The sequence below is a fragment of the Lissotriton vulgaris genome, chromosome 7 (assembly GCF_964263255.1).
Source record: "Lissotriton vulgaris chromosome 7, aLisVul1.2, whole genome shotgun sequence".
Classification (NCBI taxonomy): domain Eukaryota; kingdom Metazoa; phylum Chordata; class Amphibia; order Caudata; family Salamandridae; genus Lissotriton; species Lissotriton vulgaris.
The window spans coordinates 1,758,860,156-1,758,882,277 of record NC_141695.1 but is presented as its reverse complement, the minus strand read 5'-3'; the positions used below and the strand labels follow the sequence as shown (position 1 = coordinate 1,758,882,277).

Genomic DNA, 22,122 nt, shown 5'->3' with positions numbered 1-22,122 from the left:
TGACTCTTTTGTAAACCATTGATGCCCCTTTCTAACCCATTGATATCTCCTAGTAAACCCATTGGTGCCTTCTGTGTCACCCATTGATGCCTCCTTTCTAACCTAGTCTATGCCTCATTCGTAAACCATTGATAACCCTTTCTAACCCATTGATATCTCCTCGTAAACCCATTGATGCCTCCATTCTAACCTAGTCTATGCCTCCTTTGTAAACCATTGATGCCTCCATTGTAAACCATTGATGCCTCTTTTTCTAACCCATTGATGCCTCCTTTGTAAACTATTGATGCCTCCTTTGTAAACTATTGATGCCTCCATTGTAAACTATTGATGCCTCCTTTGTAAACCATTTGTATGCAAGGTGGTACAAAAACATCATGTCTCATTAGCAATTGTCCTTCAATGGTCAATTCATCAGCAATTTGTTTATTATAAATTATTCTTTTGTTGAAATTTCGAAAGGCTGGTCAACCATCCACTATATGCTCTTTCATCTGAATCAATACCACATCCTTTTTCATATCCATTCTGTATTAGAGATAGACCCCTCAGAACCACCAATGGCGTAGAAAACCGACACAACACACTTCTGGTTAATAATATTAATATGTTCATCTACATCTTTAATTGATGATCTAGACAATCAATCATTCCTTTTGTTTAATCCTCCATATGTATGTCTAACTACAAAATTAATTTCCTGCAATCTAGATATCAACCTGATCTCCCTTGAATAAGCAGTTGCCGTTCCTCTACCATAACTGTCAAACATAAACAAAAGTGGTGTAAGATCCGTTACTATTTCAAAACCTTTGGCGCCTAAATAGCCTTTACATTTTTCCACAGCCACACACTTGGCAAGAGTTCTCTCTCAATAGTACTGCACTTTTGTTCTGCATCTATTTAGCCACCTCAGAATAAAAGCTACAGTGTATTCCTGCTATCAACTAACTGACTAAAATGCTCCTAAGCCTATGCCATGGGATCTACTGGTATGATATTTCTTCCATTAGTATACAATTTACGTGCAGGTGCTATTAAAAGGGCCTGTTTGATGTCCTAGGAATGTTTCTCTTACTCTGTACTCCATTTAAATCTAACCTTCTTTTAAGTAATCTCCTTAAAGGTTCAACTCAAATTGCATAGCCTTGAATAACATGTGCATGATATTAACTCATTCTTAGAAATTAGTTTAAAGAATCTTTGTTCATGGGTAGAGGTGCCTCCTTTATAGCTTTTATTAAATGAACTATTGATTTAATACCCGCAGAAGATACTGTATGTCCCTAATATTCCACAGCTGTTTTAAAAAAATTACATTTAGATTTAGTAACAGTCATACCTCTTTTTTCAAGTCTCTCCAGTACCTTGTTCAAAATGTCAATATTTTATTCTACACTCTTAGCATAAATCATATTGTAATCTTGAAAAGTTTTAACATATTGCATGCCCACAAAAAGATGGCCCATTAACTTTTGGAACACACTGGTCGCTGATGACAGACCAATAGGTAGACAGACATTGGGCTACATTCCAAAAGTTGTAATAAAAGTGGGTACATCTTTTGAACTTTCAGACAACTTCATAAGCAGATTTTAAATCAGTAATTGAAAAGTATTTTGAACCGCTGACTGAGTTAAGCATCTCCTGTATTTTTGGAAGTGAATGACAATCCACTATGATGTTTTTATTAAGTGATCTGAAATCTGCTCAAAGTCTAAGCTCACCATTTTTCTTCTTAGTATTCACTATTGCTGCAATCCATTTTGATGAGTCGTTAGGTTCTATTACACCACCTGTACAGTGTACGTTATAGTTCTTTCCTGAGTGAAAGTGGTACATGCCTTAGATTATGAGTCACTGGTATGGCATTTTCTTTTAACTTGATATGATACTCAAAACCTTTTACGCAACCAATATGTGTAGATAATACCGCATTATGATTTTCTAACACCTCTTCAAGTAGCAAATCCTGCTCGTTCTGCGCTATACTGAGAATAGCAAAAAACACAGTTGATGGACAGAATGCAGAACAATGTCTTACATTCACCCCAGTACAAAGATCTGGGCCTAAATCCATCGTTTTTTTGCACTCCACACCACCCTAGGTCAGACAATGGTTACATGCAAATCAGCCTTGACCCTGTGCCTCATGGGAACAGTCCAGCCCGAACTACCAAGCCATGTCTTTCCTAGACCGGAATCAAGCATCCAAGGACCGGTTTCTGGCTATCAGCCTTCTTCAGCCTGGATAGCTTGACTCCAGTGATGTGGAGAGCCTGGGACTCACGTCTGAGCATACCCAGCCCACTCGGGGTGAAAATTGCAAAAAACACAGTTGATGGACAGAATTGCTTTTGGCCGCCATGAGTGTGGCAGGGTATGCTCAGACGTGAGTCCCTTGCTCGCTTTGCCACTGGATTCAAGCAAGCCGGGCTGAAGACGGCTGGAATGCCAGAAACCGGTCCTCGAAAGATTGTTTCCGGTCCAGGGAAGACATGGCTTGGCAGTTCGGGCTGGACTGTTCCCATGAGGCACATGGTCAGACTGATTTGCATATAGCCATGTCTGAACTGGGGTGGCAGAGTGGGCTAAAGAACGGTGATGGATTAAACCCAGATCTTTTGACTGGGTGTGAGTGTTTGATTGATTCAGATGCTCCGTCCATCACCACCCCCTTTTGTACCGCTATACTGAGAATAGGCCACTTTCCTAACAGGATGGGTTCCTCAGAACCAGATTTGAACAAAAACAAAGTTTACCAGTATCTTGCCATCCTACTATATCTTTTCCTGTTACTGCCACATACGTTTTCAATTTTATGGAACTTCCTTTGAAATCTAAAATGTCATGTAAGTATCCTAGCATTTTAATGTCAATTCTTTTTGGATTGACATCTGACTCTATCAATTTAACATTCTTCCACAATCTATAAAATATATGATCGGCCAAATTTGAAATTTGAGAACCTGTGTTAGCCATTATAGATAATTTTACTCCAAACATGTGTACTATTCCTAATGGAACTTAACATTTCCTTGTTTTGAGTCAACAGTAAGTATAACGTTGGAAGATATTTCCTTACCAAAGTCATCTACTGAATTCACTTTTACTTTGCTAGGTGGCCTGGTAGTTCTACAAACAGACCCAAATGCCCCACATTTTGGCACGTCATACATCTTTTTCCAATATCTGAACACCCTGAATGATTTCCTAAGTGATTTTTTAAGCCACATCTATAACAAAATACTTTTTTACATAGAATTTCTATGACTTTTGTTTCTTCTTTCCTCTATGTTTTGAGTCAGTTTTCTTTTCATAGAAAACACCAACCAATTTTGTTGTGTATTTCCTGATGATAACATTTTTGTGGATAATAAAGGGGCTGATTATGATGGCAGATGGATTTCAGTCCCTCTGCCATCATATCGGGGAGTGGGACCACCTGCCTACAAGGCAGTGGTTCTACAGGGGTAATTACCATGCAACCACCAACACGGCGGTCACAATACCTATATTTTACATTGCGGCGGGTGCTGCTGGTTGAAGCACCTTCTGCCATGTACAAACGGGACATGTAACATATTCACGGTGCCTGCCACGTGGTGCAGGGATATGTATGGGGGCACAATTGGCAACCATCTTAGGAGGTTCCTACTCCATGAAAACCATGGTGGAGAGCAAACAGAGAGGGGCCAGCAGGGTCCCCTTGTGCCTCAGGGTCATTGGGTGCATGCCGTGCCCCACTTGTGTGCATGCACCCCAGTACCTACATAGCATGGACGGAACCAGTCCATGCCGGTCAGGTACTGTCTTTGATGTTCCTTTTGCAGTGTCCATTTCATAGGCACCTCCATGGGACAGCCAAAGAACCTCCCGCCAGTGATTTTTAAAGTTATAATCTGGCAGGCAGTGTGCACACAGGTTTGGCAGTGTGGGAGCAGGATGGCGGCATGGCCGTCCTGCTCCGACACCGCCAAACCCATAATCAGGCCCTAGGTGTTGGAGTTCTACATACCGGACGTCTTCCTTGTATTTATTCAGAATAACAAAAACATTTAACTGATCTCTCAAATATATACCCATCATGTCTCTAAATTCACATGAAGCTGCTAAAATATGCAAACTCCCATTAGGTTTTTTCCTGTTATTTTCTCATATTATAACATTGGGCGCTTCAATAACCTGTTTTTCTATTCTTTTACTGCCTCCTTGTATTAATTTAAAGGTACAAGTTGACCTTGAGTTGCTTCAAACTTTGGTAGGTGATCAAATATTTCTTGACCTGCCATACCCAACAAGCCGTACATACAAGCTTTTTCAAGTTCAGGATCAAACTTTTTGCCATCAGTAGCAATTATATGATTTCCAAATGGCTTGTGCCAGTTGTTCCATCTCATTACTGGTTTCCCTGGTGATTGAAGAAATAGTGGTGGTTGATTGAAAATACTGGAATTAGTCATGCTGATCATTAACTTGTACAGGAATGCTACAATAACAATAATAATGGAGCACACTCTACAGTTTAAATTTCTGCAAAATACTCAGCCACACACAATGAATTTCACGCGAACAGGCGTGTACTAGATAATTTTTATAATGACCGCTGCTACGTCAAATGCGGTCCCTGCTCACGGTGAAGCTCACACACTAGACAACAACGGGCTCGCGATGACGCTCCTGCTCCATTGTTTGATGGCAATGTCTCACAGGCTGTGCTCCTGTTTATAAAAGCATGGGACAGTTCCTGAAAATTCTAACTGGCAAGCCCGAAATAGTAACAAGTGCTCATCCCTGCGCTTCTTCACAAATAGACAAAAGTACACATGTTTAGTTGTTCAGGCACTTTGTAAATGGCAGAAATTGACCTCGTTAGAATGGTTGGAAATATGTGTGTTCCTGAAAGCAGCGTCTTTTGGTGCGATTTGGAATCCTACTTCTGGGTTTGTGCATAGTCTTTAAAAGATACTGGAACTCCGTTGGATATTTAAATATTATTAATGTATTTAAATCATATAATTACTATAAAGCTCACAAGAGGAATGCATGAAGCAGTAGAGGGGACTCCACTTGAACAATGTTCCTTCTGTCACCAACATTCTACAACACCTTATAAATACCACCAACAACATTCCAAACCCCATTATGACATGGAAATATTCTACACTTTACTCACCGATACAACAGCAGAGAGAGTGTGAAGAGAGGCTCCGAGTGTGTCACACTTCCTCTGGGTTATATGCACAATATTTTGTGTCACAATGTTGGTCTGACAAATTATCATATTATAATGATTATTATGATGGGCGATATTTTAGCACACAATATTCTAACATATATATGTATATAGCCCTCCGGACGCACCCCCAGTCAGATCTTCACTGGGTCGTAATGAATGCCTCCAGACTTCTCTGTCACTCAGAGGTTGTGGCAGCACCAGGAAGAGAAGTGAACCAATTACCAATCAGCAGAGTGAAGGCCCCTGCATCTTTGTTTTCAAAAACAAAGTCCTGCTGTGGGAGTTTATTTTAGAAAGGGGAAAAAATTGGCAAGTTAAACAAAAACAACATTGTCTCTTGTTCAACAAAGCTTCACTACAACCACACCACCAACAGATGCATTGAAGGCCCTAAGATCCCCGCTAGGCAGGCTGGGTAGGCAGTGAGCTTCTAACAGGACAGCAGCTACACTGCCCGGTCAAAGGGTTTAAATGACGCCAAGAGACCTTCTTCAATATATTAACCAGACCTTGCTTAGGATAAAGAAACAATAATACATTAAAATGAAATTTTTCATCTTTTACCTTTTGATCTGCTCGTAGGTTGCTCGGTCTCCATGTTTCAACTCCTGGAAATCAAAGAATCAAGTATTAGAAATAAAAATATTTTAGTAGATTCCCTTTGTTCTAGGCCAGCATCAGATGTTTATATAATTCATTCATTCACACTGGCTAGTTTTACCAGGCGCTGTATAAATTCAGAATTATTATTATTCATAATAGAGGGCACAGTCTGGTCTTAGTACGGCACAGCTGGGAGAAGCTGTAGGCACCAGCAACTAGTGGATAACTCAGCCACATTATTCATGGTTCCCCGTCTCATGTAGAGGCGTGAATGCCAAAACATCTGTTGGCTCAGACGTCAAAAGCTTGTGTGCCGGACTCAATGGATCTGGGACAAACTATGGGGCAGATGTATCATCACCATTGTTAGACCTGACATCATTGGCTTGAGTCTCTCCTCCATTCGTTCTGTTTTGCCTCTACTGTTTCACGATGTTTTGCTGGTATATGCTTTGGGCGCCGTGTCACTGCTGATCAGTGCCATAGCGCAAGTGCTCCCGATGTTAAATTGATGTATCGATTGTATCCATGTTTGGCTTATTTGGTTTACTGTCAGTCCCTCGTCTAGTGCACCGAGAGTGCCGGGGCTTGTAAATACAAATGTCGCTCGTGGGCTTGCAGCACGTGTTGTGCCACCCACAGGAGCGGCCTCGTAAAAGAATGTCTACGGGTCGGTCATTGCGAGACCCACGTGCAGCCTCGTGCTGTCACGCCGGCTGCGCAAGTATACCTACTTGCCAGCCCTCCAAACCTTCCCTTGGCTTCATGTTAGTCACCCCTATGGTAGGCCTTCGGGCCGGGTGCATTGTAAGTCTGAGGTAGGACATGCCTGACCAAGTTGGCATGTCCTGATAGTGAATTACCGCCATCTTGGTCCTTCGCTATTGCGAGGTAGCCTGCTCTCCATTGATTAGAATCGGCCGCCGGGATTATTAGTATTACGATCCTCGCTGGCTCGGAGAGCATGGTGCAATGTCGAGTTTGGTATCCCTGAACTCGGGGTTTAATTACGCATCCGTTGGTGTGGATGGTTTTTGGACTCTGGGTTCAAAAATAGCACTTTTAGAAGGTGTCTATTTTCTTGTCTAACCATATCTGGTTTCTGCTGGTTTTGCGTGTGTGTGACAGGAGCTGGGTGGCTCCACAGGCCTGGATGAGTCAGTGTGGGATGAGTGGGACATTTGCGTTGAGAGTAGGGGGAGAGTAGTTGCTGATAGCCTGCCTTGCCTGATACAATGCTGGCTACACCTCCTGCCAAGCGGCTGATGGCTCTGTGCCTGCCATGGACGATCCTAGCCCCACCTCCTACCAGAAGGCCGATAGCTCTGCTCCTGCCAGTGACAATGCTGGCTCCACCTCCTGCTGGGCGTCTGAGGACCCAGCCCTGCTCAGTGAATAGGCCAGGTGCTACTGCCTGGCCCCGCCCACAACAGACCCAGGATGTTGGGAAACCCCCTGCATGGACAAAGGGATCAAAGACGAAAAAGGGGTATAAGAGTAGGACCCCTGAACTAAGAAATCAGATCACTTCTGACAAGGAACCCTGTAACCAAGGACAAGAGGCCTGCTGATCTAAGGACTGCCTACCCTTTCTGCCAGTGTGCTGTTGTTGGGGGAATCCTGCAGTGCTTCTTTATTTTTGCCAAGGAACCAGGAGAGAGGAACTGTGTGTGTACTCTCACGCTTGCTAAGAAAATCTCCCAGGACTGGAAGAGTGCCAGTCTCCTGCTGAAGTCACAGGGCTAAAGGACTTCATCTGCTAAGGTGCTATTTGCTGGAAGTGCGAATCCAGCGCCTCTGAAAGAACCAGCAATCACGACGACCGGACGCCGGGCCCGACCGACGCCAGCAGCAACGCCAGTGAGTTAGAGTACGGCTCTAGCTCCAGAGGACCGCGTGTCTGCACCGCTGCTGATCGCATCAACCGTGTTCCCACCGACGCCGTGAGCGCTGCTCACTCTGTGCAACCGCATCATCGACGACGCCTGCTGAGGCCTGATCGACACCGAAGACGTGACGCCAGATTGTTCGACGCCGCTGATCATCGTGTGCTTCATTTTCCAAGGTACTGTGTTGTTGGGGGTCCGTGGGACTCCAGGCCTAGACGTAGCGCTCCTCGCGGTCGACGCCGAACCCTTGGATTAACCTTGCCTCCACGTCGTGTAGCCCCCGTGTGGGTTACCCTGTTGCTAAGAACTGTGTTTTCCAAGAAGAAGATTTGCTTGATACTCAAGACTTTTGTGCTAAAGAAGAAACTACCTTTGAACTATCCTTTTTCCTTCCCAACGTATTTATTCCGATTGTGTACAGTTTTGTCGTTATTTGGTCTTGTGCTAAGCCTTATATAAAAATACTTATTTTTATAATACTACTGTGTCGTGTCCATTTGTAGTGCATTCACGGTATTACTGTATGTGGTCATAATTGCTTAACACACCGCCTCTGAGATAAGCCTGTTCTGCTCTGCCAAGCTACCAAGGGGGTGAGCAGGGGTTGTCGAAGGGTGTCATCCCCTTGCCCTGACTAGAAAAGGAGTGTCCCTATTTGTCAGAAGTGTATACCTCTGCCAACTAGAGACAGCCGGTTCTAACAACCATCATTTGCGATTCCCAAATAGCGATTTTTTGGGAATTACAAATTGGGATGTATGTAGAAATTCGCTATTTTTGATCGATTTCTTAAAATTCCTTAATTGCGATTAGCAAATTGCTAATCGCAATTAAGGAATATTATTCTCAATTTGCGATTCGCAATTTGCTAATCGCAAATTGAGAATATTTTCAAGGCTGCAGGGGTGTCTAAAGGACACCCTGTTGCACCCCTGAAATATGCATGGGTGCACATACATGCCCTAAGGGCATGTATGTGCTTCACATGGCACTTTGAAAAATGCAAAAATTTGCATTTTTCAAGGAATTCGCAACTTACCACCATCTAGAAGTTGGTGGTAATTTGCGGTTCCTTAAGGGCATTTTGCAAATATTTTTTGCTACATACATCGCATTTAAGGAACCGCAAAATTTGCGATTCCTTAAATGCAATTGCAAAATAATGATTCGCAAATTTTGCGATTCCGTATTTTGCACCAGATTTTGCTTCATTCATTCAATTTAGTAAATTCGCATTCGCAAAGGCCGAAATTCTGTGAATTTTGGCCTTTGCGAATGCAAATTTGCTTGATACATCTGGCCCTATCTTCCCTTCGCCAGAAGCACAGTAAGGATGCCATGGACCCTGGCGCAAGCAAGGAAAATGCGCCCTTAAACTGCTGTTAGAGTAGTAAAATACAGCAATGTCAGGTATCACTGAACCTCTTGGAGCTCTGGGCCCTGGTGCCACTGTACCTGATGCAGCAGTGGTAGCTACACCACCTGCCCTATGCATTTGTGAGAAAGCCCCCAGTGTGCCAGGAACATTCAAGCTTTTGTTTTTCAAAACTTTAAAAGAAACACCTGACACGACGGACTAGTCCTCATTGAGAAGCGACTGTGGTGCTCCCTAGCCGTCCGTCAGGTGGACCCACACTCCATCAGTGTTCAGTAAATCTGATGACTATGAATTATTAGGTTTTACCTTTTATTTACTGACTCCTGCAGTTCCTGACTTTGAATTCAGAAAAGTCTACAATTTATCCTTCCTATACCCATAAATAGTTTGAATCAGCTCTTGATCTAAGCTCTGCTGATGTTCTCCTCCCTGAGACTCCTCCTCTCCCTCCGTAAGCTTCGAAGTTGAGGACCAAGAACATCTGCCCTGCCTCTGTTTCCGGTTTCCCTGTCCCTCAGGCAGACACGTCTCCTGCACACAGGAAAGGCATCACCACTTCCTGTGCCAGGGATCTGCTTCCTGTCTCTAGGGTGAAATACAATAATGACTCTAAGGTATACGTCTTGTGATGTCACAAGGTCTGATCCTTGTACTGTGTTAAGTACTTACCATGTACGCTGGGTCTGCAGCGGAGTCGGGATTCTACAGGAGAGAGAAGGAAAATACTTAACATATTTGAGGATTTAAGAATAAAACAGGAACAGAACACCTGTCAGCATCCTGTCCTGGTGGTCCCAAGGCTGAAAGGATGGTACAAGAATGCACTGACCTCTGCGTCATCAATTATAACTCGCTGAGGGGGAGCAGTTCTGGCTTTTGTTCTGCTACCTCACTGCATCCTTGAGACTTTTCTCTGCTTGCTGTTGTTTCCAACCCTTGTCCACCCGCCACCCTCTCAACACCTTCTCATTTGCTTTCGTTCTCTTCTCACATATCCAGACCACTGGATATGAAGGGAAGTGAAAGGGTAAAGTGTAACCTGCCATTATCCTGAGGCGCGGGCCCCTGCAGCAGTCTCTTCTTTGTTCCACAGGACTGCGTCCTTTAGATAGGAGTTCTGTTATGAGATTGACTCACTCGCTGGAGAATAGATGAGCACATTCTCCAATCCTCCTCTCCGTAGAGGGGGCACCTTAGAGAGCGTCATCCTCTTTAGCCCCTAATTCACTTGCCCCAGTGGCCGTAGCGCAAATAATAATTCAGTTTATTGCATTGGAGGCGTTGGGAGAGAATCACTGAGCAGTGATGAAGGTGATTTTTAAAGAGTGCAAAAACATAATAACAGTGTTTACATACATAAATTAACATATGACCTTTGTGAGTTTACAAATCATTACCAGTTCAAGCAGAGACTGTAGTGCAGTTCCTATAATAGCCTTATGCAGGACCTTCGCTTTTCGATCACATATACTGTGGGCTTGTTGGCAGACTGATTCTGAGCAGCCCCACCGCATATGTTAGCCTGTGTGTCTTAGTTAGCTCACAGTGCCACTAGAATATACTTGTTATCAGAGAGATTAGTTTCTGGCAACCTCAGAACACGACAAACCCTGATTTCTCAGACTCGTGGAAACAATATACTACTTTTCGCTCAGTCACTCGTGCTTGCTAATTCAGTCTCAGAGATTTATAAAGAAAAAACTGTTGAGCGTGCTTACAATAAGTATTTATTGCACAGTTGTTCTTCTTGTGTAAAATATATGTGCTGCGACAACTGTTAAACAGTAGCAGAGTAGCAGAGATATAAAACCAGCAGTACAGTGAATTAAAAGGGATAGTACAGTTCTACCATGTTGCAATAGTCATGAATATAAAATGCATTTATAAAATAAGGCGCATACTCCTACAATGCCTGTCTAGATGTACCTAAGTGTACCTAGCATGTGAGTAGGTGCGAAAGAAGCCAAGACTCCCACTAGGATTTAGTCGAACCCCATTACCTTAGTCAAGAGAGAGTGGGACCTCGTCCTGGTCTCGAGTTGGACACCCCGCACGGGATGGTTAGACCACTGTAAGCTGGAGCGACTGCACGCAGCGTCTCTGGTCAGTGTGCCGGCCTGGAAGTCTCGTTTCCCTCTGTCTAATACTAGCAAGAGGTGCTGTATTTATACTAAAAGCATAGAGTCCCTTTGTCTTATGTTATCTGTTGTTGGCAGTGAGGATGACGTATGGGATGAACCGTGTATGTAGATATTAGGAAGGTGGTGTGGAGGGGGGTGTGTAGCCCATGCTAGGTTTTCACACAGGGCCTAGACAAGTTTGCCCTTTATCTCCACTTGTATTTATTTTTCTTTAGAACCCTTCTTAGAAAAAATCCGTCGACCCTCAAGTTTCACAGGCTTCCAATTTCAGAACATGGATATACAATGTACTGCTTATGCAGATGATATTTTGTTATAATTATCTAACCCTAGCACATCAAAACCTGAGTTGTTTTCATTATTAAACTACTATTCTTTAGTTTCTGGTTATAAGCTTAATATAAGTAAATCAGAGGTCCTGCACCTAAATAAATACTGCCTCCCAGATATGTTTAAGGATACTGGTTTCACATGGAATTCAAAAAGCATTAAGTGTCTAGCTATCCTATATTCAAACAATATCAAAGGAACCATTAAAATTAACTTCACTGAAATCATCAAAAAAATACGTCATTGATGGAAGGGTGGTCTCCTCTATTTGTGTCTTGATGGGATAGGATAGCAACAATTAAAATGATGGTGTTAACAATGGCTAATTTCTATTTCTCTTTGTCGTGAATTACCCTTCCACTCTCTTTCGTTAAAATTATTAACTTTTCCTTGATCAAATTCTCGTGGAATAAACTTAAGACTCGAATTTTATTGGCCCATCTTCAACAACCCAAAGACACTGGAGGGGTTAACTTTCCTGATCTTAACACATTTGGACTTCCGTTTCAACGGAGCCTCATGAAATATTAACAATTTGGGGTCAACTGGAGCAGGCTCAACGTGCACCTTTTTCTTTCATTGAGACGGTTTATATCTCTCAGCCCCCCAGTACTTTTTCCTCGCCTATACTTACCCATTCTATAGCCATTGCTAAACCTTTAATTACCTCCTCTATTTCATGTGTTGACATTATTTCACAAACTCCTATTTGGTATAATAAGCATGTAAAATTGAATGATAGAGCTCTCTATTGGAAGGAGTGGATTTACAAAGGAATTATAACCATTGGTCATATACTTTCAGACTGATCTCTTTTTTATTTTTCTGAGATTCAGAAAAACTACAAGATATCCTCTTATTACCTGCATCTAAATAATCCTCTTCTTCTATTTCTCTCTCAGAACTCTAATTCTGTCCAACATAATCAGACTTCCTTCTTACGAGGACTTCTCCTATTAAATGACGGCAGCTGAAATTGATAAGATTTTGTCTTGTTTCTCCAATATCAGAATAAAATGCAAGGTAGAGCTCTTGTGGGAGACTGATCTTCAACAGGAGTTTTCTTTTCAGATCTTGGGCTCCATATGGGCCAAGATTCATACTTCCACTCGCTCTGCTAGCACGACCCAAACATTATATTACTTTTATAATAGACTATACCTGACCCCTAAGGACCTGTATAGGTTTAAACTTTCTAATGATGCAAAGTGCTGGTCTTGTTCTAATGTTAAATGTGATATTTTACACATGTTCTTTTTTTGTCCAATTGTAAAAAAGCTTTGGTTGCTCATATGGGATAAACTGAATAAAATATTGTCCAGGTCTATTACTTTTGATATCTTTTTTTAAATGTCTCCTCTCCCTTATGGTGCTCTCAGGGTATGGTAGGAAAGTTTATTGATTTGACTGTTGCTATTGCTTTACAGAATACTACCACAAATTGGAAAGATGCCACTAAAATTACTTTTCATAGTTGGTGGAATCTTCCCCATCACAGATTGGACCCATCATATGCAACATCTATTCCTTCAATGATCAAAAAAGATTTATTATGGGAACTACTCACCTCCATCTTATCTACGCAATCTGTTTATTCTACATCTAATGTTACCAGTTTTAATCTTACATACATTTTGGAAGATTAAATAGTTGAAATCCTTATTATTGCATTACAGTTAAAGTTTATTTTGCTTCCCTTCTTTTCTTTCTTTTCCTCTTCTTCTCTCTTCTCTTGTATTTCTCTTTTTTCTTGAAAATCGTTAAAATGCATATGGTTTAATAATGTATTTTTTTAAATATTTCTCAATTCAGGCTCCTAGATCTCTGATGAGTTACAAATGTGTGTAGGTATAAAATATAAATCTATACCTACCTACATATATTTACCTTCACAATACTGTGGTAGTATTTTGGCTAAGATATTTTTGTAGCACAATATCTTATTTATGATATTCTTGTACAATAGTACTTTGGGAAGCATGACCTCTAGCAGTTAACCCTTAGGTAATGCATACATATGTATGCATTACCTAAGGGTTAACTGAGTAGGCTTGGGGGGGGGTCCATGTAATTTGCAGAGGCAGGAAAGGGGAGAGGAGAAGAGAGGAGAGGAGAAGAGAGGAGAGGAAGAGAGGAGAGGAAGAAAGGGGAGGAGAGGAGCAGGGGAGGAGAGGAAGAAAGGGGAGGAGAGGAGAGGAGAAAAGGGGAGAGGAGAAGAGAGGAGAGTGAGGAGAGGAGAGGAGAGGAGAGAAAAGAAGAGAAGAGGAGAGGAGAGGAGAGGAGAGGAGCAGGGGAGGAGAGGAGAGGAGGGTCCCGTGGCCTGCCTGAGGACACTAGTATAGATGGATGTTAGTCATATAAATCCGTGTGATTAATCACAAGAATTCTGTAAGATTACAATTGAATTACATGAGAAGAGTAAGTCTGCATTTAGAGCTATTTCGTAGCACAGAAATGACCCCTCATGTCCAAAATGGACGAAAGGATGATTTAGTGCTAAGAGATAATTCTAAATGCAATGAAAAAGGAACGCGAGCAGCCACTAGAGCTCGCTAAATTTGCTTTTGGCAAGGAATTTTCCCCAAACTTACTGTCGGCATTTTGCAGTATTTTCTTAGTGCAAAATGCACCTTTATGTGCTAATTGGACACAAGGGTGCATTCTGTGCTTGGAAACAGTGCCAAATCCAACAAAACACGATTAACAAGTGCTAAATATGATCATGCATTTGGATTTTTCTGCTAAATTACTTCTAATTATGCAAGGAGGATTAGGCTTAACTTAGAGGCAATGTGTAAAGTATGTGTGCAACTCTTCAAACCGTAATAAAGTGACCAGTACCACACAAAAGGATCCCGCACCAGATGAGAATAGTAGAGATTTCTTTAATATACAAAAAAAAAACTACAAAAATCTAATCAGTAGAACTGGAGATATGCAAATGTAAAGATTTTTGTGAAAATAGTGTCAAAAAAGTAAAAAGTAGAGGATATCTGGTTACTACTGTTTGAGACAAAGTCACAGGTTCAGGCCGACTGCAATGGAGAGCAGGCCAGCAGAACAAAGTATATAATAAATCCAGGTGTGCGTCAAAGTTGCACCGAAGATGTGCCACCGAAGTGATGCATTGATTAGGAGATGCAGCAAGGCTGCAATGCGAGGTCTTGCATTGTCATCGAGGATCCCCTCAACAAGGACTTGCGATGCCAAGTCTGGCATCAAGGATGCGTTGCGTGCCCGTGGAGATGCAAGGCTACAATGCGCTGCCGGCATTGTGGTAAGGCTGTCATCGACGAGGGATGCAAGAGGTGCCCCAAGGATGCGTGCAGCGGTGGTTCCAAATAGTTTGCTTGCTGCAGAAGCTATGCAGGTCTCTATAAAGGATCCAATCCATGCAGCAGCAGGGATGTGTGGGTTCTGAACGGGACTGGCCACTATAAAGGCTGGCAGAGCACCTTAGGCCCGCTTCCGAGGGTCCAAGACTGGGTTGGCATCACTTGGCTGGGTAGACTCACAGATGTCAGTGTACAAGTGCTAGGGTGGAGGTCGTTGGAGCCTTCTGTTCTTGAGGCTCAAGTCTGGAGGGCAACCACCTAGCCTTTGGAGTCACTCAGGGGGTCCTGGATTACACATATGCAGGCCCAGGCCTTCTAGCAAGGCAAGAGGGCAGCAGGCCGTAGGTCAGAACAGCAGGGCAGCAGTCCTTAGGAGCAAGATTCAAGCAGAGTTTCAGTCCTTTCAGCAGCACAGTCCTTCTTCCTGGCAGAATATCCGCAGGTCCAGAAGTGTACTAAAGAGATACAGGTAGATTCATGAAGGGAAAATCGGCTCGCAAAGGGCCAGATTCTGCGAAAGTGGGCCTTTGCGAGCGCAATTTTTGCATTTGGGATTCATCATCCCAAATGCAAAAATCGGTAATTGCGAAATCGCATATTTGCGAGGAATTGCATTTAAGGAATCTCTATTTGAGATTCCTTAAATGCAATTCATTAACCAATATTTATTTGCAAATTCGCTATTCCTGGCCGCTATTTACTGCGAAGTGTAACTTCGTGGTAAATAGCGAAAACGAAGAAAAATGCACTTTAGTGCATTTTTCTAAGTGGTGTGTTACACACACACATGTCCTTTGGACATGTGTGTGCAAAACATCAGGCTACATGTACATTTCAGGTGTGCAACAGGGTGTCCATTGGACACCCCTGCACCCTTGAAATCGCAAAATCAAAATGCGAATCGCTAATAGCGATTCTCACATTGATATGTCTTCCCATTCATTCCTATGGGCCTCTAGGCCCATAGGAATGAATGGGGAGTTATTCCTTATTTACGATTAGCAATTAGCTAATCGCAAAAAAGGAAGCTGTAGGAATCACAATAAATATTGCGATTCCTACATGAATCCAGTTTTGCGAGTCTGTAACAGCGATTCCTTATAAATTGCTATTACAGACTCGCAAAACATGCCGATGATGAATCTGGCTGTAAGTGTCTTAAGTCCAGCATTTATACCCATTTGTGCCTTTGAAGTGGGAGAAGCAGGTATGGCTTTGAAGTGCACAAATGGCCTGCCTTCCTGGCCCCGGCTCCAGACTGACTATATCGGGTAGGCAGACTTTTATGTGGAGGCACGATAAGGCCTATTCAAGTGTAAGAGGTACTGTTCCCAACTCCTCTCTCCGATCCTGCCAGAGATAGCCCATCCAGGAACACCTAAGCTATGTATTGTGTGTGGTTGTCTAAGAGGAATAAACAAAGCCCAACTGCCAACTATACCCGGGCATGTGACCCAGAGACAGGCTGCAGGTACCAAATGGCTAAGGCAGGAACATCCTAACTTTCCAAAAGTGACATTTTCAAAATTGAAATTTTAAATCAGACTTCACCATTAATCTGGATGTTTCATTACAATTACAAAGACAACAAAAATAAACTGATTACCTGCTCCCATGTGGTAATTACTGATTGTTAAATTAAATAGGGTAACTCCAATGTTATCGCGAGAGGTAGGCCTTGCAGTAGTGAAAAATGTATTTAAAGAGTTATTCACTACTAGAACATGTAAAACTTGAAAACAGATTTCCTACTTTTTTAATACATTGCACCCCCCCCCCCCACCCCCCCTCTGGGCTGTCCAGATTTTGGACTTATTATTTAGATAGAACTCAAATTCCCCCAACTAATAACAAACTTTCTTATGCTAATCATCCAATTTGAAGCTGTCTTACTTGGAGGATGTTCCCCTGGTGGAGGCTGATTTGTTTCCAGGATTGGTTTGCACTGCTAAGTCAATCCACGGTGGTTGCATATCCACCAACCCATTTACAATCTGCCAACCTCTGCAGCACTCCTTGCTCAATCATGAATAGAGGTACAGACTTTAAAACAGGTGTGTGTTCCTTAGATGAAGTGATAGGAAAGACCCTCCCTAACACACATTATATGCTGGAGACTAGGTATGTGGGCACTGACAATGTATGTAAAGAGGTATACTGCCAGTGTCATGTAGACACAAAGGCCAGGCCGCGGTTGCACCCTCAGGCCCAGTGCAGGGAGCTCATCTCCATTTGCTAAAATGATATGTACTAAAGTGTTAAGAAAGGCTGCCCCTATTTGAGGAAGGAAGGTTTCCTGCAGCATCTTCAGCTGACAGTAGCCACTCCCAGACTGTCGCAGCAGGGCACCTCATGGGTCACTGTAAAAAGGTGGAGGCAGTTTTTCTGCCAGACACAGCTTACAGTCTATTGTGTGAAGGGATCAAAACAACCCCCAGAAGCATTGCACTTTCTGCAGAGAGTGAAAGGTCTATGCACTTTGTTTCATACAGTATGAAAATTAAAAACAAAAACAATATGAATACATTATATTTGTTCATATGAGACACTATTTACATTTTTCTTGAACCGTGACTTCATCACTGCCAGCTACTCACCGCTGACTGACCATCGCGCCCTTTCTTCACGTTCTCATAGGGGGTATCAGCGTTTTTGATAACACTGGGATTCTGATACATGTTTTCATCTGAGGCAGAGAGTGATGGAAGCATTACTGTTGTGTCACATATACAGAGTATAGTATATAATATACAGAGAGATACATTAAGGGCCATGTTATGGACTTTTACCTTTGTTTGTGGCCATCGGGTTCAGGCGTCTCTCATAATGAACCATAATCACTGCCACAATGATTGCAGCACCGAGGACAACGCCGCAGGCCACGCCAAGAGTGGTCTGCCAGCAGGAGCCAGGAGTGGGGCAAGGACTGCCTGTGGGAGGGAGCAGAATGAAAGCAGCCAGTGAGAGCCTGGATTATATATACTGGATCTGAGCACACGCAGTGGTGCTACAACAGCTTTTAGAGTAGGGGTGCTGGCCAATAATGCCACCTCACTAAGACTTAAGGGATGTGCTAGAAGAGTGAGTGAACGAAATGGACATACATGAGCATGAGAATATGGGTATTGCGAAGAGGTGAGCAGAACATTGAAAAGCATTTTCATAAATATATGACTAAATTCTGCATCTATACTGCCGGAAACAACTACTGAGCATGCAACTGACTTTTGATATGGGAAACGTTAGTCCTTAATCTCAACACCGTACCTTTTGTGCAACCGTCCTGCAGTCACCTTTGCGCCAACTGATCCATCTCACATTATCTCAATCAGGGCTTTAACCATTACACTATTAATTGTAGTATGGTGTTCCCACAACATGTCTTCCAGTGCCCTCTGAACTACCTGATCTGAACACCATTTCCATGGTGCCATTAACTAATCAGATTATTCTCTCCCCCTGTGCATTAACCATGGGATTGCACAAAGAGGTGTGTGTATGACAAATTCCACATCCTTCCAAAATGTTCTTAATTTCCAAAGTGGGCCAGGCATGACAGAATTCTGTCCTTACTAAAGGTTGCCCTCCATGCCCCAATGCAGATCAACAACCACTGCTGCATATCTTGAAAGATCTCGTAAGGACCATAAAAAGGATCAATAAATTGAAATATATTTTGTCTCATGACAATCGTAGATCATCTATATGTTGGTCAGAATTTACCATACGCAAACCAACCTATAAACCCTTCTCCACCCCCTCACACACCTCACACTTAAACATCCATTCCCTTGCCTGATCTTCCAACCCACTCAACCCTCTCCTTGACATGGTTGAAATTCATGGCGTTCCCAAGGTACACATTGTTCTCCCTGCATCATCTCATATCCATTACTCATTGTTAATGATTCTAGAATGCTGTTACAAGGTTGGTCACTTTCTGGAACTGTTGTCCCACTTCAAGACTCTTTCTCTATGAGCACAACCACTGCTTTCAAAGCATTGCCATTTTTCATAGCTACCATCCAATACTATCTGGATAAAGTACTTCCAACACCCTCCATTACATCACATACATTTGCTACTGCTTCTCCTTTTCCGGTCTCATAAGCACCCCTGACACATCTGGCAAGTGAGACAGTCAGAGATACAGTTCTTTCATCCGTAAACCCGTGGAGGACTGCGCGTCGTACCGCCCCATATCCGTCTTGAACGTATAGGTAAAACTCCTAGCAACAATCTTAGCTCTTCAATTGCAGTGGGTGATCCCGGATCTGGTCCATCTGAACCAAACTGACTTTCTTCTGGATAGGGCCACCAGATTGAACCTTAGAAGGACCCACAAAGTGGAACCCCCACTTGTTTTTATCCCTGGACGCTGAAAAGGCATTTGATGCGGTACACTGGCCTTTTGTTGAAGGGGTGTTTTCCAGGTGTGGCTTCGAACCTAAGTTTAGGCGGGTGGTGCGGTTGCTATATACAAATGCCAGAGCTAGCGTTAAAATCAACGGGGTGGTGTCTGAGGATTTCCCCATAAGAAGGGGAACCCGAAAAGGGTGGCCCATGTCTCCACTGCTTTTTGCTCTTACCATAGAAATAGTAGCATGTGCAGTCCGGCAGAACGGGGATATCAGGGGTTTTAAAATCGATCAGTCTGACTCCCACGAGGAAAAAATATCGCTGTATGCGGACGATGTCCTCCTGTACATCACCCACCCCACGACCCCGGTCCCGACGCTGTTCTCGGAGCTGGACCGTTATGGAGCTCACGCGGGATATCGGATTAATTGGTGTAAGTCAATTCTCTATGAACCTGGAGGGGGTGAGTATTGGTCAAACCTGCCTGGGATGCTAAGGACGATGGATGAGGGGTTTTGTACCTGGGAGTGTACTTGACAATAGACATTAACCTCTCACATGAGAAGAACGTCCAACGGGTGTTGAATAACTTTGCCGCAGATGCGGCTAGGTGGAGGGTGCTCCCCCTCACAAACTTGGGTGGGCCGCCATGTTTAAAATGATGGCGCTGCCGCGGTTTCTGTACGCCGTACAGAACGAGTACTTCCCGCTCCCTCGTCGGGTGTACCATGACATAAATGCAGAGCTGAGATCCTTGTTGTGGCTGGGGAAACAGCCCCGGGTGGCGTTGAGTACCCTACAGCGTCATCAATATAATGGTGGAATTTCTCTGCCAAACATCGAAGCCTATCATTGGGCGGAGCATCTCGTGCCTATCAATGAATGGTTTCATGCCTTGGCAATGCATCCCACTTATGCTCTGGAGCGCAGTACTATGGCGCGGCTCACTTGCCTCTACTACCTCTACGGAGGCAAGGGGAAGGAGCGGTTGCATTCTGCTACCAGAGTTACCCTGGGGATATGGGAGAGGGCGACTAGGCAATTGGATGGACGCACACACTGATGAAACAGACGCCAATATGGCACTGCTCATGGTTAAAGGAGCTATGCAAACTACGGGGATTCTAGAGGTGGGATAGCATAGGTATCTCGGTACTGGGGGATCTAATGAACAGAGGGGACTTAAAGTCATTCCAGTCTTTTCCGACGGGCACCACACACAGTACTATAAATATGCGCAGCTGCGACACGCCTGGTGGGCGGAGGAGGCACTGACGGGGACCATGCCAGAGTTTGCACCATTGGAGGTACGCCTGTTGCAGGAACATATCACGGGTAAGGCAGTCTCCCTGACATATAAAACACTGATTAATAACACACCTGATCGTTTAGTGAAACTTAGAGGAACCTGGGAGCAGGATGTAGGGGAGATGGATATGGTGGACTGGGACACAGCCCTGATGCACCTGAGGGAAGTTGCCAATAAGTCCCGCCTATGGCTCATTCAGTGTAAAATCCTACACAGGGTCTACTATGATAGGGTATGCCTGCATTGTATGGGGAGGGTTAGTGGCTCGCGGTGCCTCAGGTGTGGCCAAGAGAGGGGGGATTTCTATCACATTATTTGGCGGTGCCCTGAAATGCAGGAATACTGGAAGGAGGTCTTGAGGGAGCTTGGAGAGGTCGTAGAGGTCACACTGCCGCTGGACCCCAAACTGGTCCTGCTGGGAATAACGAATTATGTCGACCTGAGACGCTCACTTCTGATCTTTCTAGTTTTGGCTCTGGTGGTAGCTAAGAGGGACATGGCAAGGATGTGGGGGGCCTCGACTCTGCCACAGCTGGAGGAGTGGAGAAGGGTCATGGACCTATATATGGCAGCAGAGACGGTCACATACAAGGCGAGGGGCTGTCCTAAGAAGTTTGCTAGAGTGTGGGGCAAATGGCGCCGGTTCCATGGCCTGGACGGAGGTCTGTGGATTGGGGGAGGTGGGGGTCCTCCTACCCTGGTTAAAGGGAAGCACTATATATGGAACTGCACCTTAATATTCTTGGGTCCGGGGAGTAACACTGTACAACCCGATAGAGCGGAGGAGTGTAGAATTATTTTAGGGGATGGGGAAGAGGGTGGGGGGACACAGGGTGGTGTTTGATGATCTATTGTGTAATGCTAGTTGTCTTTTTGCACTGTAAAAAGCAAATAAAAATACTTTAAAAAATAAATAAATAAATAAATAAAGACAGGAGGGAAAAAAGGGAGCGTTTATCCGGGGAGGTTGCTGAATTTGAGCGCATCCATCAGCGGACGGGGCCCCAGAGTTTGGATGCAGCTTAAGACTGCCAGGGCACAGCTAGCGGGGCTAGATATTGACCGGGCAGAATACGCCGCCCTTAAGCTGAAGCACGTCTTTTAGGCAGGGGGATAGGTGCAGGTGGCTTCTCGCCCATAGGCTCCGTGCGCAGCGACAGCCATCCTGCGTTACTATGATCCGTGACCATCAGGGGAGAGAGTGTACGACAGACCCTGACATAGTGGAAGAAGTCCGACGCTTTTATGCCACCTTTTATATGGCCAAAACTCTGCCTGATGAAGAGCCAGCCCATTATGTGCACGGCGTTTAAACCTCTAAACTCTCACAGTGTCAGGCGGAGGAAATCGCAGCCCCTATACGTCTGGAGGAGGTTATTGCTGCTACCTCCTGCCTAAAGCCCCTCAAGTCACGGGGCCGGATGGCTTCTCCTCCATATTTTATAAAAAGTTCTGTGGCCTATTAGCCCCATTGCTGGTACGTGTTTATAACTCAATTGGAACCGATCAGGCCGCCTCTCTCTCCCCCTCTATGCTGGA

General features: G+C 43.9%; 1 protein-coding gene across 3 annotated transcripts in view; it reads right to left on the bottom strand.

The window, feature by feature from the left end:
- LOC147706601 (cell adhesion molecule CEACAM3-like) overlaps nt 1-22,122 on the bottom strand; it is a 140,970-nt gene that overhangs the window by 12,943 nt on the left and 105,905 nt on the right. For 2 of the 3 annotated variants that reach the window (XM_086933096.1, XM_086933094.1), the window contains 3 exons: nt 17,705-17,845; nt 17,513-17,601; nt 5,804-5,847 (listed from right to left, as the gene is read on the bottom strand). In XM_086933096.1, coding sequence (XP_086789222.1) covers nt 5,804-5,847; nt 17,513-17,601; nt 17,705-17,845 — 274 coding nt within the window. Of the gene's footprint in view, nt 1-5,803; nt 5,848-9,778; nt 9,812-17,512; nt 17,602-17,704; nt 17,846-22,122 lie in introns of all 3 variants that reach the window. The other variant, XM_086933095.1, reaches the window with a different exon arrangement.